Source organism: Xyrauchen texanus, chromosome 48, assembly GCF_025860055.1.
Source record: "Xyrauchen texanus isolate HMW12.3.18 chromosome 48, RBS_HiC_50CHRs, whole genome shotgun sequence".
NCBI classification, from domain to species: Eukaryota; Metazoa; Chordata; class Actinopteri; order Cypriniformes; family Catostomidae; genus Xyrauchen; species Xyrauchen texanus.
In genome coordinates this window covers 10,438,953-10,459,339 of record NC_068323.1, presented here as the reverse complement: position 1 = coordinate 10,459,339, position 20,387 = coordinate 10,438,953, and the positions used below count along the sequence as shown (strand labels likewise).

Genomic DNA, 20,387 nt, shown 5'->3' with positions numbered 1-20,387 from the left:
TCCAGTCACGCGACAAGGGAAGGTAAACATGCTTGAGTCGATGCAAAAATGTCTGATGGGAGATGATGCGAGTCAGTATAACATGCTGACTTCCTATGTGTTGGTAAAACATAGAAATAGTTCAGATGAATGCAAGAACATGTCCTGTGTGATTGCCCCTAAGTATTTTTTTCCCAAAGGGTGTTTCTGTCAGAAATATACTTTCTGTTTATTGCTGCTCTAAGACAAAACGGTGTTAATAACTCATTGGATGCAGTGTGTTCAATCTAGAGAAAGAGAGTTCAAATTGATCCCCGCCTACCTCAGTTCTTTTCCTTCAGGCTGTGTGTGCACACCTTTGTCCTCTACTTGGCAAGACGAAACCTTATTCATCACACACTGCTGACAAGCAAGTGTGTGTGTGTGAGTGTGTGTGTGTTTTCACACAGCGGACAATCAAACGTCCCAGAAATCCCTTACATAAGACTTACATTGACTATTCCAACATCAACTTAATTTTTTTTAAAATGTAAACAAACCCACACCCGGCCTTTAATCTTCTTTAAATCTTCAATCAATCTATCCTTCAAACTTAATTTTTTAATTAACTTTCGAAGGCTTTGTCAAGCAAACAAAAGTTGTTCTTTAATTAGATTTACCTATGTTGTTATTTTATGTTAAATAACATATCAAGGAAAACCAACTAATTAGTATCCCCATATGACCTTCTTTTATGACCTCATCTCCTTTGGCTAATCAGCCTCAAGCATTCATCCGTATCCTGGCAACCACTTGGAATGTTCCCCTGTATCTCCCGCAGTGTGGACTTGCCTCATCGCTGTGGCTACGCAGAACCTCTCAGTGCCAGCTGCCCAAGTGCCTAGATTTGGCTTGAATACATGTTGCAGCGTGAAGCATTTACATGTTTCCATTGATCATTGTACAAATTATGGGAGGGGTTGTACTTGCTTGTTTTGACATCTCTCCCCATCATTAACTAAATTTTTCAATGGATGCCAGTGACAGACAATTATGTTATCAGAGTGATTTATTTGTTTGATCGTTAGCAGGAATGTGAGTTTATTAGAGGGAGTGAAAGAGGGGCATTGCATGGCAGGAATAACTCAGATAAAAGATCTTGTGTTACAAGTGAAACCATGATGATGGTGCTTTTGTCTAGTTGTAATAAAAGTGAAAGAAAACACGAATTTGGTGGGGTTTATTTGGTTGGTTCAAGACAGGGGTGTTTCGGTTTGTATTTGGGTGAACCTAGTAAAACCTGTCAAGAACAATTTGAGCCCTATTTCACACAAAAATACAATAAATCGTATTTTGCATAAAGAAAAGGAAGCCTAATTTATGTCCAATAAACAAAATCTCATTCCTGCATACAATTCACATTTTCATTACTATTATGAGAAAAAAACATAAATAAATTATATTTATATATTATGATAGTATTAGTTGTAATGCATTTAAATTATGTTGATTTAAATAAAAGAAAATAATTTTTCATTTATTATTTTCCAGTAAAACAAAAAAGTGATAAGAATCTAGAGAATAATGGCAATTATAAAATAACTAAGTTATTACAAATTACATTTGTTCACATTATGATAATTTTGGAGTGAAAATGTGCTTAATTGACACTTTTTGACAAAGTAATGTGACAATGCAAAAATATCAATGGTCTTAAAATGCAAAAACATAATTTCCAACTTTATTTCTTCTCTTTACTATCGTTTCTCATATACTTCATCTCTGTTTGAAGTCATGATCTGCGGTCTATCAGAGATAAAAAGGCTGTAAAATAAACGTGTTGAGGTGCTTCTGTTGAGGAAGTTCATCCTGCATGGCGTCAGGTCATCAGGTCTCCATATGCTCTCTCTGGCTCTTTGAAGCTGTCAACATAAAAAGACCCCATCATTGTGATGAAAGAAGATCAAACACAGAAAAAAACCCTTTTGCCTTTTATTTCAATAAAACACTCCTTCAGTTCAATTATATATTAAATTATCCTTTTTCATAGAAGTTTGGCTACGAGTTGGCTATGGGGGAGTGTCATGAAAACACACCCAGGTCACATTTGTGAAAATGAAAGAAAAAAAGTGATTTGCAAGTGATTGTTTTAGGACTGCACTGGATATTTTCCTGACAATAATTATATACACTTTTTCTTTTTAAGTAATGATTTTTTTTCGTTTTTGCATTATGGTTAAGTGAATTTGAAGGCAAATAATGGTAATGTTAAAATAATGTAAAAATGAATGGTCTTAAAATTGGCTTATTTTATGTGGCAATTTTCTTTCTTTCAGTCAAACTTTCTCTTGACTTCATACTTTCTTTGAAATCTTTCAAACTGAGTTTCTATCAAACTCTCATACTTGAATTTCTTTCTAACATTCTTTTGAACTTCCTTGCAAACTTTTAATTTTTTCCCCCAATCTGTCTTTCTTTCTTTATAAATTGGCGAGAAAAATGACCTGGACATATTCATATGAGATTCACACGTATTTTGGTTCATTAAGCAAAAACTTAATTGTGCAAAAAGTGTCGTATTCCCTTTAGGCAACATGTTGCTGACTAATTTAATACAATGTTAGACTAAGATGAAAGAAAACTGACAGTAAGTCTCACTTACATATTTGTAAATATTCTGTTTTTAGCCATAACAAATCTTGGCACTGATGCTATAAATGTGAACTGCAGACGGAAGAAAAAAAAATCAGCCAAAACACATCAGGGCCACCTGCACTGACCTCAACACCTGTGAAAGGACCTTAATGTTTGCTACAGTGACACATGCAAATATACTGCGGTTTACAAACACTTTAACAATGATATTGGAGTAACTAATGCAAATCACCTTTCAGATTGCTTATTTATTAGAGGTTACAGCATTTGTTGCAGTGCATTTGATGCATCTCCAGCTATCTGTGCTGCCTTTATGGCTTAATCGGATTTTGTAATTGTGCTTTTATTCTTATTTAATTATGACTGTAATAAAACCGCTTGATTTTATACTGCCCGTTTGACTTCTTTCTGCAAGCTTGTAATTACTTTAGCAATTTAAATATAGTGTAAATTGATTTTTCACAGTCAGCTCTATTGAAGTGCTAAGGGATGCAAAAAGCTGCCTGCGGAGGTCAGACTGCAGACAAAGTCTGTAGCACACTGGTCCACAGACAGGAATTGAAAAGAAAAGAAAGTTCAGCCAAAAAGTAAAATTGTGTTTTCATAATACCGTTATCTGTGAAAACATATAAGCATAAAGTTCTATACATTTACAGCTGCTTTATTGAATCCATGGGAACAACGTGGGACAGCATGTTAAATCATTTTCTTTCTAAACATTTGGCGGCAACTAAGACAATGTGTGAATTATGTGTGACTATTCAGACAGTTTATGTCAAACATCTCGCAGATCTAACACCAAAACATGTCATCCCATCTGACATAACTCTAAATCACAGAATATATATAAAATATATACATTCCTTTTTTCCAAAAATGCTAATGCTGTTCAAAAAGGAAAAGAACAGCACAAAAGAATACATGACATGTACAGGACTTTAAATGTACTTACTGTAAGAAGAAAAATAACAGATGATTATTTAAAACAAACAAACAAACAAACAAACAAACAAACAAACAAACAGCTTTACAAGAACATACAAAATTCTAAATATTGAAAAATTATACATCAGCTCAAGTTCAATTTTTTTTTAATGTAGAACACATCAAAACAATTTTAAATAAAATCACATAATGGTCTATTCATTTATTTATCTGACTGCATTAATTTCTCTTGGATTTAACAAAAACACTGAATAAAAATGACTCACAATTGAAAACTGATAAAAAAAGAAACACTGCGATTTAACACCTAAAGTATATGGTGATGCAAACTCTGCAAATTTTGCTAAAGCTTTAAAGTGTAATTTCCGTGCCGCTAGCGACACCAAACGAAGTTGCAAATATGTTGAAGACATAAAAGACTGTTTTTGAACAGGTTTCCCCAACACTCCCGTGATCGGCCAAACAGATAATCCGGCCCCAAAACCAGTTTGTGGTGTTTCTAAGGCAAATCAGTGTTGTCAATTTTTTATAAACCAACCAATTAAATCTAACTCTCAAGCAACATATCAGTGGAATGATAAACCATACATGCAGAAGGCTTGTGTTTATCGTTTGGCAACTAAATTCAGTATGGTCAAAATAGGTGGACAGCGACAAGAATAGGTAAATGTGACTTGACAAAATAGACAATCTTCAGTGATGAACAAAGATATAATTTGCTTTTTTCTGAAAAAAATAATTTTTGAAAAACGTTAAAGCGATTGTAAAAATGTCTATTGTGCCACCCGATATAAAAAAATATAGATAATTGCAAAGAACAAGACTGATAAAAATGCTTTTAGGAATCTCAAAAAATAGCTAGACTTAAAACACTGAGTTTTTGCTTGATTGGCATAGCACATGTCCTTATATGGGCGTGGTCGGGTGCAGGAAGTCCTCGCAGCAATTGAACTGAGGTAAACTCACAGCTAACTTAGAAAAGAGCGGATATTTAAAATCAAAGCTCAGCAAAGTTTTTGAGGTGACACTGAATACTAAAACAGAATTTATAAGATTCTGTGGTTTGCTGGGCTGAGGTCACAATTCTGAGGGGGCGGGGCTAGATTGCTAAATCATCCTGAGGGGCGGGGCAGAAGGCAGAGCTTCTGAGCATATCGAGGCAATTAACAAGGATAAGCGTGCCAGTGAGGTGTTTCCAGCGTTTGGTGATGGGGTTCTTCATTCGGTCCAGACCCATGTGCAGTTCATGGATGACGTCACGGTAACTGTCCCCGATCTGAGCAGCCCACGTCAACAGGAAGTCATAGGCTGGTTTCCACATGGCCTGAAACAATGAGGTAAACAATGGTTAAGGATTATCCTAACAATGGTTATTCTAAGCAGGTTATAAGTCTGACAAATAGTAAAAATTATTGAGAGGTTACATGGTCCAAAATTAACTCCAAAGCACCAAAAGCAAGTAAAAATGTGCTTTGGCAAATAAACAAAACCAGTGGGCCAATATGTTAATTAGGAACTGTAACATTAAATATCAAATTGTAAGAGTAATTGCCTGAAACCTCACTAATGTAAGTGACACGAGCAATTCAAAGACAAAAGGCCTATTAAGCTGCTTACTAAAATGCATCAATTTACCTTAGTGAAAATGTATTTTAGGGGACAATACAGGATATATAAATTAATTTATATTCAGAGGTTAATAATTTTCACTCAAGAATTACATGTAGCTACACAAATTGGGAATATTCCTTTCAGTAAATCACCAAAATGAATATTTGAAGAATAAAATCACAATCTTCATGAATTTGTGACAAGAAGAGTTTCACAAACTTTAGACTGGCTTTTTTTTCTTCAAGTGACAATAACCTGTGCTGTTTCTCACAAATATGCAAGGAAAACAAATAAAAATCTCACTATCATAGGTATAATTAATATATATATATATATATATATATACACACACACCGATTAGCTACAACATTAAAATCACCTGCCTAATATTGTTGTAGGTCCTTCTCGTGCCACCAAAACAACGCCAACCCCCATCTCAGAATAGCATTCTGAGATTATATTCTTCTCACCACAATTGTACAGGGAGGTTATCGGAGTTACTGTAGACTTTGTCAGTTCGAATCAGTCTGGCCATTCTCTGTTGTCCTCTCTCATCAACAAGGTGTTTCTGTCCACAGAACTGCCGCTCACTGGATGTTTCTTTTGTTTTTAGCTCCATTCAGAGTAAATTCTAGAGACTGTTGTGTGTGAAAATCCCAGGAGATCAGCAGATACAGAAATACTCAAACCAGCACCAACAATCATGCCAGAGTCCAAATCAATGAAATAAATGTTTTCCCTATTCTGATGGCTGATGTGAACATTAACTGAACATTAACCTTTTTGATGAGAGAGGTCAACAGAGAATGGCCAGACTGGTTTGAACTGTCTACGATAATATATTAAAGTACAATATCTTATTATTATCAATATTAAATAATTATTAATATTATATATATATATATATATATATATATATACATATATACACACACACACACACACATATATAATGATTATTATAAATGTCAAATATAAATCATATTTTTTAATAGTTACAATTTATATCTTAAAAAACAAATAAAAAATACTTTATTAGTAGCACAAAATTATGCAAAATTCAGGGTCGTGGGTAGCAAGAATGTTTTCTCTCAATTTACCTGCCAGTGACCATCATTCCAGGGTTGATAATTTTGGACCTTAAACAGTTATAAATGTTCATATCTTGTGAGAAAGTTGTGTAATTCACAAATGTGAACAGTACCCTTCCATATTGTTCTTACTGTAAATGGCACTGAAAAGGAAGTTTTGTGAATGTGTCCTCACCTCACTGTCCACCACCCCAGTTTTATCCCTGTGTGGAGCTTCGTAAGCCTCCATTTGTTGCTTGGATACATGGGCGAGTTTTTCGGCGAGCTCTCTCCAGCGAGGGGCCACCTCCACTGCTGTCGTCAGCAACACAAAGTCCATAATGAGCCGTGCCACCAAACCCTGACAATCCATTTTCAACAGTGCCTGGTGAGAAAGCGAGACAGAGAGAAACATGATATTAGTTTAGTATCCATGGACCATAAAACAGCCCTCCCTGCTGAAAAAAGAAGCTTAAAACAGCATGAGGTGGTTTGTGGGCTAGTCTGCCAGCCTGACAAGTGCCCAAAATCCCTCTAAAACCACCAAAACAGACCAGAATAACCAGCAAAGCACTTAAGATTGGTTTAAGTGTGTTCTTGAACACTCATAATGAAAAGAATGGATCACATAAAGTCTAGAATGAGTTTACAAAGTATTTACAAACATACAAAATAAATTAAAAAAAAAAACTTACCTGAAAAAGAAAAAATGCAAGTATTCAAACATTTTCACACTGAGCAAAGAGTCTAAAATATTAGAATGCAATGATCTGTTCATTTATTCAGAGGCTCTGTCAAATTTTGTATTGTTCAGATGCCGAACAATTCATTCAATTCAAAATGTTTCAGAAAATGCCGAAAATTTGGAATCACACTTGTCCACTGATTGCGCAAGCAGCCAATCAGAAGATATCATACCAGTTCAAGAAAAACAGGTGTAGACAATGCGATGGTAGCTCGGCTTCGTCCAGCATGTATGCACATTCATTTGACCACAATTGGCCTTTGCGTTGTGTGCATTTCAAAAGACAGATGTAATGCGCAACGTGTATTTCACCTGCCGTTTTATCGTCCTTCAAAATCGTTGGGTCATGTATGGCTCGACTATGCAAAAACAAGCTGTAGCTCAATTATAACTGCACATGTAAACTATTTAAACTATTTTTGTTGGCGCAACAATTTGTTTATTGTATACTTGGTGTGATAATTTAATGTATTTGTCATTTAATTTGTTTAATCATTAATACAGAACATTTCCAATGCAACATCATTAACATTATTGCTGCCTCCTGATTTTGCACAACATTTTCATAATACCTCTTAATGACATTCTAATGTGAGCCATTAGAGGATTTCATTAGAACAGTAATTTGATAGTTTCCATAAAATGATGTCTGGGGCTCTTGCAAATAGCCCATGCACAATGGCAAACCTGATTGAAAATCTTTTTAGTACCATCGTTTCATTTACCACATGAGATTACATTCTGTCACGATAAAGATGCACTATAAAAGGTCTCTAGACGGAATTTAAAGTCAGCATGAAACGGAAGTTACGACTGACTTCCATATTGTGACATATATCGAGTCTTATTGAACAAGAAAAAAATGGTGGTGCTCAAGCGTGCTCGATTGACGCTTCGTTCAACTCTACGCAAGGTTGTGGTATTTATATGAAAGGGGCAGAGTTTAAGCGGACTTAATGATTGGAGAAGTCCTGCATACGTCACCAGAGAGAAGTCTGTGGTTTCACTGGAAGATCGAGTTATTACATTTTGATTAAAGATTACGAGGTCAAAAAAATTAATAAAAAATGCATGGATAAACCGTTCACAATAAGATCAATAACATGCATTTAGTAAATAGATCGGATGAATTTTCAATTCATGCCGACTTTAAGAAAAAACTAAGTGAAATCAGACATGAACACACATAGAAAACAGACTGAAAAACAGAAATGTAAAAAAAATCTAAATGAGGACACATCATAGACTTCTACTGTTTCTATATAAAGTGTAAATACTAACCAAAACTCGACAACCTGACCATACATAAAATCGAGATGTTGCTTTCGAATGTTCATATTCACTGAAATCAACCAAATTCAGCCAAATTACTTAAAAACTGCCATTTTATTCTAGCACTCCTGATAGCGTGTTGGGTAAACAACCTACAAAACACAGGTTCCACAGAAACCAGGAAGTAATCGTATTCACAAACAATGATGAGCGCGATTCAGAGGTTGCATTTTCACAAAAATTACATTTTACTCTACAGACGGTTTGGTTTTAGGCTTGGGGTTAGAGTTAATAATATGCATTCCTGTTGACTGAAAAATACAACATACTTTTGGTGCCATTTCGTGGACATTTCATCCAGAAACTGCTCACACATGCACACGCGTTCATCAATACTTCCAGCTTTGGCCACTGGGGGCATTGGTTTGACTTTCAGTATGCAAAGACCGATTTCATCAGCAAAACTTTCAACTTACTGTCATCAAATTCACAGTGTGATCAGCCTGAACCTAACACTACCCCTTTTTACATTTTTAAAATATTTATCATTTCTATAAACTTTTTTTTTAAATAAAGCTAATTATAATGACCCAAAAATAAAACATACTTCAGTTTTGAATGCTTAGCGAATGCGCACTGTCGAACACGCAACCTTGCAAAGTACACTCCATTTGATGTGCGTGCATACACAGGCGGTTGGCGCATGCACACTACGACTGCTTTGGACTGGACTATTTCTCTTCAGCAGTTTCTACCCATAAAGACGTCTCTATATTCCTTCAGCCTCGAGTTATACAAATGCTCCAGACCTCCTCACACACACGTGCTCTTGACATGCACAGTAAGGATTTGCACAGATAGTTGACATTTGGTTTACCATTAGATTCAAATATCAAAATCACTATTAGGTTATTCTAAACGTGCAATACAGGTCTACAACCAGACCAGAGGTCGACTAGTTCCGACAAACTGTCAGGTTTTCTGGCCGGGTTTGGGTCAGCTTTTTTGAGTATAGGGCGAGTTAGGGATATTCAAACATGATTTTGTGTGCATCTGCACTGTTTTTCTATTACAGATCAGTGATACTGACACACGCTGGATGGATGTCTTTGATTGTTGTGCTGGCTGAAACTCACTTTTCTTTCTTTTAGCACCTCGTGCAGGACTTCCACATTTATAGATGCCGAGTAAAAGTTAAAAAGACTTACATTTTTATAAACGCATCTCAAAACACCTGCATTGTGTTTTATTCATTGTTCTGTGTTCTGAAGAAGAGTACTTTAGACTGTTAAAACATTAAACCTGATTAAAAAAATAAATAAAAAATAATATTACCATATTGATTTTCCAATTAAGGATGTCCCCAAATGTTTCCAAAGGGAGGTTTTGTCAAATGAAGCTCACTTATTGGGCAATTTTGTTAGAAAACAACAGCTAAGTAACCCATCCCCCACATATATTGCCATATAGAAAAATGGATTCGAAAAGGAAGAACTGCAAGGTCAGGAATGTCTGTTTTTCCCCCTTCACATTATCTCTCTGTCACTCTCTCATATAATCTTCTCTCTGTGGCCACCAAAGGCGAATGACTGAATCCTTCAAAAGGGCCCGACCGACTGTTTCCTGCCACACACACAAACACAGCCATGTTTAGAATGGGAAGGGACCCCAGGGGTCCAAGAGAACGGAGTGGTAATCCCCTCTCTCCTTCATGCTCGTTGAGGAAAGATGGAAAGAAAACAGTAACCAGAGCCAGGGGAGACTCTTAGCGAGACGATAAGATATTTACAATTATGAGAATGTAGTACACACCACATCTCCCTGTTGGGTATATACATTTGATGACTTTCATTTCAATGCTGTATGGGGAGCCATTGTCTGCGTATAAGTGTTTTGGGGTGAAGGAGGTGAAAACTTCAAGAACAAGGAAGAATCACTTCAACTGAAGTCCAGAGCACCTCATAAATGTACGAGGTGGTGGAGGTGAACTTTACAGTTTCAAAAAGCATTTGTAAATTTAAAACTAAATGACTTGCGTCATTTTCATTAAGGGCCAGATAAAAATTGTAAAGTAAAATTATGACGGTTTTTAAAATTTACAACCTTTGTTTTTGGTGTAAGAAATATAAACTTACATTAAGTAGACTTCAGGGGAAAAACAATAAAATATGATACATTTTGGAATACACTTGTGTGTCCATTGGCACCGTTTTTCAATTGTTTTCCCAAGTTAACATGTGCTAGATAATGTTTTAACCATTGTGCTGCATTTTTAAAAATGTCATGTTGTGCAACCATCAAGTAAAAGGCATTACATTACTTTACCTGCACTTTGAACACAGAGTTTAAACAACTTAAATAATTAATTTTAAAAGTCCAGCAGGGGGCGCCAAACACGAGTGAAATGGTGTAATAATCAGAAGAGGTTTTAAAGATAAATGTTAGATGGAGGTTTTAATTAGTAAAATGTACCTCCCTAACTTAAAACATGAACCTAAACCTAACCAATAGTGTTCTAAAAAAGTAAACGAGAGGTAGATAAACAGACATCCTTCCCCTAAACCAATGCCTTAACCTAACCCATAGAGTTCAAAAACAAAATGCAAAATGAAAAGCACGTCATTTCGTGACGCTTCTATTACACTTTCAAGTCAAGTCAATTTTATTTGTATAGCGCCTTTCACAGCACACATCATTTCAAAGCAGCTTTACAGAAGATCAGGCATTAACAGACGATAAAACTGTAATGTCTATAATGTCGATGAATCATCATTGAGTAATTAGATAAAATACGATTCTTAAGAGTTTAAAAAAAAAGTAATTAAATAATAATTGTATTTTTTGCCAGCTTGCGTGCTTGGCTGGGCTCGAACCATGGACTTCGAGTCTAAAGTCCAACACTCTTTTAGGTGAGATACAAGCGTTGAAATGTATCGTTTTAAATGATATGTTAGAGTAAAAATGTATCAACATCATTACATTGCAGTGTGTGATTAATAGTGCTAAAAATAAATGTGTTAAAGTCATAATCAGCTGTGAAAGTGAATAAAACACACTCTTGTTTTAGTGCCTCTAGTGTTCAATTCACCAGGAAACTGCGACAAATCAGAACAAGTCACGGAAAGTCAGTTTGTAAAAATGTAATGGGTGGATATTGTGCATAAGAAAACCTGAATGGAAACGCTTAATATGCTAATAAACGTTCTAAATTAGCTTAAAATTGAATGCGTTAGGAGGAGGTGGATTTTCTAGAGTTTCGTATTAGTTAAAATGTGCATTAAGGTGATAGAAATGGTTCGTGCATGAGTTATGAGTGTGTGATAGCTTGATGTGACTAGCCCACTAAAAGGTCCGACCTTGGCACGCAATTCTTTGAACATAGCGCTTGTCATTCGTAAGTGTTTAACCCACAGCTGGCCGAAAAATTGGGTCCTCACAATCTGCCAGAACAGTTTTGAGAGCGGGCGCTCCCAGGTATGTGGAGACTGGCAGTGTGTGGGCATTGCAGCTTTTTCAGCCCACATTATATCAGATATTACACTTACTCTGAAGTGTCACGTGGATGCATTTAATAAAAATTAGAAACTTGCTCCAGTCTTGCAATTAAAACTTTCCCCAAAGCAGGGAGAGATCCATCATGGCGAGGTGGCTCCCTCATAATAATGTGCATTACATTTTCAGTGTAAACCAACTACTCACACAACTTACACTTCAAAATGATGTAAAATAGTGCAGAAGTGAGTGGTTTGGGATGCAATTTAGGTTGGCTCTATTTGATGCATCACGTCTTGCTTTGTTTAGCGCAACAACGCGTTTGGTCTGAACAGCCTTTTAGGTTCTAGACACACAAATACACGTGTCCGTGTGATTCCACACAAACAATACACTGATTGAGTTTGTGAGGAATGGAAAAATACTTGTAAAAACAGTATTTATATTCATGATGGTGGCAGCCTGAAATTCGTTGTGATTGTATCTCATTCCGCAGGGTACAGATGGCCCATGAATACGCTAATGCTTTTCTGAAAAAACTATTTCCACATATTCTGTTTTTATCCTAGATTCCCTCACATTTCTCTTGCCCTTTCTTTCTGCACACTCTAATTTGATTGCTGCCTGATCCATGCCTGATAATCCAGGCAAACACCCTGGCCTGGGCCAGAGAGAATATTCTTGTTTGGAGCTGTTGAAAGCACACAAGATGTCTGCTAACTCCTGACATTTGGGATGATATGGCAAAATGTCATAGTCATTAGCTGAAAAAATTAGAAGAGCCAAACAGCCCCAGGTTATTTTCTTCCTTGCCAAATGGCCTTGTAATTTATTATTCTTGGGAGACTTGCCTTGCATGAACATTCACAGGATATGTACAAAATTGCATTATTGTTTCTAACAACGCATTCAACTACCCTTTAATCTATGACTAATGAAGCTACACCTTTTCAATCCTTTGAATCTCTAAATTCTTAATGCTTCCCATCCCTAATGCACAACAGGGTAAAAATAAAATAATGCTAAATGCAAATAATAAAAGGCAATTAACCATATGATTGTGCATATTTAGGGAAGCTAAATAAAAAGGAGGGGAAAACGCTTCCCATATCTTTTATTGTTGACATCCAAGGTTGTGCATCCAATGAAACTACAGTTGTTTGGCGCAAATGTATCTGTAACTTGGTAGAAGCTAGCCAAATTAGCCAGATGCCATCATGGACAGGTTGCATGGCATGACCTTATTCTCGAAAACCATCAGGGCTCATCTGCAAAAATCAACCACAGTGAGTTTTGCATTTTGAATTTTTGACTGCTGAGAGCATGAAACCATCAAAGTCCAATTGTGTACGATAAAACAATTGTGGTATGGTGTTACATCGCCACTTAATGTCCAATGTAAAATATGCATCAGGTTAAGTTCCAATCAACAACATCTAAAAAAAAACTAAAAGGTTTGCTTTGTTGACACAATGCCATGTTGGATTTTCTGTAAAAACAACTGAGAGAGCCAGACCATGCATGAACATTTCTGGACCTGAATGGTATTTCAAAGCACTGCAAGTACTATCCATTACTTTGCCCCTGTCAAAGAGCAGTAAGAAAGCTTGATAGCAATTCCCTCCATAAATCAGTCTGCAATGGTTCTTTCCTCTAAGTCAGGGAACAGAATTGGCTCTAAAATTGAAGGTTTATTTATTGTTTGAGCACATCTAGTCAGTCCAGGGTCAGTCGTCTATTTCAAGAGTTGGTTTGGTGGCCCTCCCTAAATAGACTTGTTTTAATGCATTCACTTCCTGAGTCTCTTCATCTTGGCGGCCTCAGACCTGAAAGAAGGTGTCTGAACTCCATAAACAATGGGGACTGTTATAGTTTAGTGTTTGCTTTGCAGGCAAGATCATAAAGTGTGGTCAGTCCCAAAAAATGAGGTTAAGTATCATGAAAGCATAACTGATTGGATGTTTGGTATGAAGACTTGGAAAAATGAACATGTGAGGTCAATTAAGTGTCAATGGAAACATGCTGCCTATTTGTCTTTCTGATTAAAATCTTACATGAAAAACGGCTTTGTTGAGCTGAAAAACAACATAACAACAATTAACACTCTGAATTCCTATCCAGATTTCAAAGGCATTGGTATATAAAGTCCCCTTCCGGAATGGGATAGAAGTATTTCAACCACATCCAATTTATCCAAAGAAAACTCAAGAGTCACCTGGTTAATGATGGAAAAGGATGAGCTTGGGAGGACAGGACCTCAGGCATGATCAGAATTATTGTGCCTATCATTCAGGAATGCCCCTAAAATGGAATGTTCTGGAATTAGAACACAGAACATTCCAGAGGCCAGGGGGCCACCTGTTTGGAATGTGACCGTTTTAATGAAGTTAGTCTGCTGAATCAGAACTACAAGAAGAATGGACAATGCTGTTTGAAATAGAGCAAAGCTCAGACCTCTGTTTATGTAACCATATTGCACAAAGACATTGGAATAAACTGCCTAGTAGCCACTAACACCACGTCAAGAACCAGTGAAACTAAAGTTGTGTTGGACAAAAAGATAATGCCGCACCAAATTCACACCATTGGTTGGGTCAATTTTGGGCTGGTCAAACAAACAAAGTGCCAAATGGCTTGATTATAGTAGTTTCTATGGATACAAAAAATGTGCATACTATGCACAGTATACATATTACACAGTAGGTACTAAATACTGCAAACATAATAATAAAAGTATGTTGATAAGCTATTTTGAAAACAGCCAGACAAAGAAAGAAATTAAATGCAGAACCTCAGTATAGCCATGTTTGCAACCGGTAACCTATTTCAAATAGCTCAAGGACGACACCTGACTTATCAGGATCTTGTAGCCTACTAACAGACTTCTCAAATTACAGCTCATAACAACCTCTGGTCATGTTCAGGGCCGGTAGTAGGATTCGATCTTTGGTGGGGCAGTTGTATGCTTTGGGGGTGGGGGGAGTGCCCCTTGATTATTTAGCTGTCAGCCTTTCCTACCATCATCCTTTTCCAAAGTATGCTTTAATGGAGAGCTAAGTTTACATTCATTTATGGATAGGAAAAAACCCTACATAGAGCATTTATAGAAGGTTAAGTATTAGTGTACACAAAAAATAAACAAAATGGGAGACATACACTAACGTTAGGGGAATGCACTGTGTTTGCTATGGAAATAACCATCGGTTTCTGGACAGAACTTGCTATAACACTATGAACAGATCCTTAAGGTTGCCTAAGTTAGACCTGGAATCAGCACAGAAACCAATTTCAGGGTTAACAGGAACCATTCCAATCACTAAAAAAATAGTAACTGTGACAGAATAGTGACTGAATGCATGTCTCTCAAATAGGATTGGCACACCATTCGCCCTCAGCACAATATCGTCCATTTCTATGGAGATAACCTGACAGCAATGATTGACAGCTGAAATTGACCTGTGAGCTTCAGAACTGTGACAGCACTCATATCTTTTTTTACAGTTTAGCTATGTGCTTTGCTTTCCTGTATTATACTAGTTTAGAAAGAGATGGAGAGAAAAAAGGAAGAGAAAGGAAACAGCAGGGGAAGGCGAGCCGAAGAGTGGGAGGAAGACGAAAGATTTACTTTCCTAGTTGTAAAACTGAATAAAATGAACCCAGCAAAGATTTTCTATTCCTCTTGTGACAAGCATATTGAGCCTGGTTTTATTCTCCAGTTGAAAGGCTTTTACCTCTCAGAGAAAATACATAATATCAGATTTGTTCTGCATTTTGGCTGGCATATTATATAAGATGTAATATTTTTTTATTAACTCTGAATAGATGTTGTATTAATGGATCGTTCTGGTTTCAATACAGGTTAAGCTCAGTCAATACAAATTGTGGCATAATGTTGCTAACAACAACAAAATAAGTAAAATAATAAAATGCAGTTATGGTAAGGCACTTACAATGGAAGTGAATGGGGCCAAAAAAAAACTAAGATTATATACTAACTTGTATTGAACTTGAAACATTCCTTTAAAGCACTTCAATTATTCAATTAAAACCTTTTTATTAGGCCTATTTAGAATATTATCAGCAAATAGCGACAAAAATATCAGACTGTTGCTCACACAAAGCTATTCTATGGCTTCTGAAGACTATAAATATAGTGCAAAATAAGTCAACCACTTATTTGACCACTTTTATGATCATTTTATGGTGGAGCACAAAATGTGGAAAAGAGTGTCCAGGAAAGCTACTGAAACTGAATAAAGTTCAACAGAAAAAAATTAAGTCTTACGGGTTTGGAACAACAAACGGTGATGGTGAGACTTTTCTTTTTCGAGTCCATTAACTTACACTGGATACTAAAAATGCCTTTAATCTTTCCCGACAGAGTTTAATCTTTGATATTTACATTTCAGTCTAGCTAACTCTGTCCCATTAATTTCCAATTCAGGGAATGATGTGATCGCACCTCAGGTGTTTAACAAGCAATGCATCACACCATCCAACATGCCAAAGAAACGAGTCATGGCTGCTGTATTTTTCATGGTTTCTGGCTCTCATTGGCATCCTCCCATTACCTGGTTTTCAGATAGATTACATCTGACAAGATACACCATTGGCAGCACAAAAGTCTTGACTGAGTGCCTTGAGCTAAAGGTGTTTCCTCATCTGGAGTATTAGGGAAATAATTTACAGAAAATATTTGATTTAAAAAAAAGAAGGAAAGAAAATAAGAACCCTCCGAAATGAATGACCTGTCGACATGACCAGCTTGACCTTTCAACCATCTACAGTCATGTTGGAGAAATAATCACCATTGGATACAACATTTTTGTTTTTACTCAACAGACTTTTGTTGTAGCATAATACTAATGAAGAAGACATTAAGCAAAGTGAGAAAGTGGGCCTCTTCATATATATGACTTCATGCTATATAGTATGCAATATTGTACATTATATATTTTACCTTAATCACATTTTAGCTTTTTAAAAATGTACAAATTTCACATTCTATATAAATAATTAAAATCATTTTAAGAATCCAATTATTTCGATATAACTCAAACAGTGGTGTCGCTAGACCCTGGCTGATAGTGATGAAGCCCCGGATCTTTTGTTAATAGCACTGAATGTTTTTTGTGATGAGAAACAGAAAAAAAAGTAAGTCTTAATGTTAATACATCAGGGTAAAAAGCAACAAGGCAGGCTTCAGTTCTGGCTTCAACTGTAATTTAATTCAGATCAGTGAGCCCCACCTGCATTAAATGACAGATTGCACTTTGACTTCTACCTGCTGTTCATGCTTATGTTCATCAGACACGTTACGGACGCCTCGTGTGGGAGCTTTCTATTTTCTCTCACGGGGGTGCAGCTTTTCTGTATCAGAGGCAATGAGGTTTTATTATGAAAACCTTATTTCTAATCTTCATTTGTTTTTAACAATCCACACACAAAGTAGATTTTAATGCATGCACCAGTCATCTTGTTCATTTATTCGGGTTTAGTTGGGATGACTCATGGGAATCGGCTTGCTCACTGGTGTTATAAATACAATTATTATTTAATTACTTATTTTTAAACACAATTCAAAATCGTATTTTATCAAACTACACAATGATGACTCATAGACATTATAGGCATAACAGTTTTATCTTCTGTTAATGTCTGATCTTCTGTGAAGCTTCTTTGAAATGATGTGTGCTGTGAAAGGGACTATACAAATAAAATGGACTTGACTTGACTCATGCCAGTGCAGATCCTATCTATTTGAATGTGGGAACACCGAAATCTCAAAAACAGTTGGTCAAGAATACGATCAAAGAATATATTTCAAATCAGCAACAAAATGTGATTACATTGGAATCATAAATTGTGCTTCTTGACCTCATATTACGCTAAAACATGCAGTTTTCCCGGCTTGTATAGCTAATACGCATGCACGTTAGCGAGTTGATTGACAGGCGATGTCTGTATCTAAAAGGTGTTTGGCTCTTTTAACTGTAAGGCGGGACTTCCTTTCTACATCCGTTTACCGTTGGGTGCGAGAGCTTCTTGGTTGGGCGTTCCAATTTCTCCCATTGATTTAAATAGTGGCTCGTCTCTGCTAAATAGTCTCTAGTTCAACTGAATGAGACACAAATGTGTTTTCCTGCATGCTCACGATCCACAGCATGCAGGGAAAGACTAGGCGTCTTTATTGCCTGCTTTTTATTCAGTAAAAGTGTCTCGGTGCTTCAACACTACACAACTCATTCACTGACGAGTGAATTGTTAACATTTACTCACCAATGGCTAATAACAATTTAGTTGCATAGTGTGAAATTTAGTCGCCATGTTGAGTTCTGTGTTTGTTGTAGGGATAATATTAGACTAATTAATGCTAACAATATGATGATATAATGTATATTGCCAGCATATAAATCAGCAGAATTGAGGCTTTTTATAACGCCAAAATAAATGGAAGTGGCTTCAGTTACAACTCAAGTTTCACACACTAGTAATAATCTCTAATTCTACAAAATATTTTGTATATATTTGTCTATATTAATCTAATTAATTTCAGTAAATTATGCAGAAATGTGAATAAAAACAGCAAAGAATTAGGATATGGATGATGGCAACATTGCTAAGGTCAGTAACGTTTGTAAAGCGCGGCTTAGCGAATGGTCGATTTGAGAACAAATTTACGTCATCTTAAAAATAGCCAGAGATAAAAGAGCACAATTATTCCACTGATAGCTACAAGTGACATCAAAGCACAAACAAACATAAACATGCTATCTTACACTGGTGTGCTTTGATTTTTGTGACTGACAATTACACAAAGAAGCTGTCCAAATCCTAAGCAGGTGGCTGAGTGTTAGTTGGCGATAACTGTGGTTCTGTACACACCAAATATTTAAACCAAGCACAAATAAATTAAAATTGCTTCATTTTTATAGCAGTCTGGTGGCCTCAAAGTGTGCCCCAGGCTTTATAGCTTTATTTTAGGAGTGTTTACATATGGCTGAGGCAGCTGCCAAGATCTTACAGCCTTTGAAATCTTCCAGGTCTAGCCAAGCATCTAGCATACAAGCTTTTGAAACATACTGTACAGCTTGCTGAGTAAGGGTGGCAAGCTGTCATATGTGACTTAATAGAGTTCCACTTATAAGAAAAGTCATACATTTTTACCCCGTTTTAAATAGTTTTTCATTCTAGTTTTAAGAAATGTCCCAATGGAAGATTAACACAATAGATATAGCCTTTTCTTTCACAACAAGTCTGAACACAAATTTACTTCTCATTTAAATGTATCTTGTTTTAAGGAGTTTTGGATAGTTTTACTGGGAAACAAGTGTGAAACTAAATGCTATTTATGAAAATATTTTTTTGCAGTGGGATTTTAGGCTAAGCCCATTTGTATGTGCATAGAATGCTATCTGTAAGAAAAGGTACTGAGGCAGCAGCACACAAAATAGCTAAATTACAATAAAGAAGCGTATTAGTCTAACTACTTCTATTATTCTTCGATCTTATTGTCTGAGCAGCTCAAAATGTCACCAGACTGACAACCATTGGGCATAATTAGCAAACGCACAAATGGCTAAATAATGGCAAAAATGAGGCAAGAAATGGGCGTGTGTCATTCAGGGACCACAGGCTGTAATTTCAAAATCGAATAACTCCTACAGAAGACAACCAGCTATCCTCTGACATTAGGGCTTGGGAATAATAGCCCCATCTCCACTTGATAAATGTCTAGGCTCTTGAAGCACGAAGTGGAAACAATGAAGCTCCCTTTCAGCCAACAGCAATATACAGATACACTCTTCAAGAGATGCAATTATTGCCGAGGTGTTGCCCCCTGTAACAAACACTTACCACCCACTCAAATCTTGAATAATTTAACTTCGAACAAAACCTCTGTCTGTTGTGGAGGGGAAGATAATATGAAGATTCCTGTCAGGAATATAACACTTTTATGATCAGAAGACCAGGGATTATCTGAATCAGCAAGGGTGGCATTTTGAAAGGTAGCCATCGCAAAACACAACCTAGTAATATGGCCATATCTGTCTCCATGCACTGTCCCCTTAGATCTGCAAGCCCTGACCTGACAGAACTGGAACACCAACCCGTTTACTTATAAATGGGATATCGGTCAAAGCTAATGGAATACATCCAGAAGGTAGAAACGTTCTGGCTAATGCTACATTTCAAACATTTCATTAATTTCTGACAACACAAGTCTGGATTACCTGAAGATATTTCCCTGGACACTATGTAGATTAAACAGAGGCAGCTAGCATGTTAGCAACTCTGAACAACCTGTACCCAATGATAACAAATCTAATACAAGCACAATGTTTCATTCAGTCAGAATGTGAGCTAGAATAGCAAGGTTCCAGCTGCTGAACTTGCAGATTTTTCCTCAGCTGTATAGATAAGAAAGACAGCAGAGGACAGCTAAGTGCACTCTCATTAGAATTAGCCTTAGCATTAATAGGAGAAAAGACAGATAAGCTGGACTGTATAAAATGGGTCTAAATCAAGCGCTGTGCAGCCACACTTACAATAATTATAATTGAAGGAAGGGCCTTTAATTTGTTCAAAGCAAACATACCCCCAAATTAAAAGGGAGAGGGGAGTGACAAATGATATTT

At 36.4% G+C, this 20,387-nt stretch overlaps 1 protein-coding gene across 1 annotated transcript in view; it reads right to left on the bottom strand.

Moving 5' to 3' along the window:
- Positions 1-2,878: 2,878 nt before the first annotated feature.
- LOC127639732 (SH3 domain-binding protein 4-A-like) overlaps positions 2,879-20,387 on the bottom strand; it is a 39,853-nt gene continuing 22,344 nt past the window's right edge. Inside the window, exons 4-5 of the mRNA XM_052121917.1 lie at positions 6,436-6,624; positions 2,879-4,882 (exon numbers count right to left, since the gene is read on the bottom strand). Of these exons, the coding sequence (XP_051977877.1) occupies positions 4,658-4,882; positions 6,436-6,624 (414 nt within the window). The 3' untranslated portion in view covers positions 2,879-4,657. The remainder of the gene's footprint in view (positions 4,883-6,435; positions 6,625-20,387) is intronic.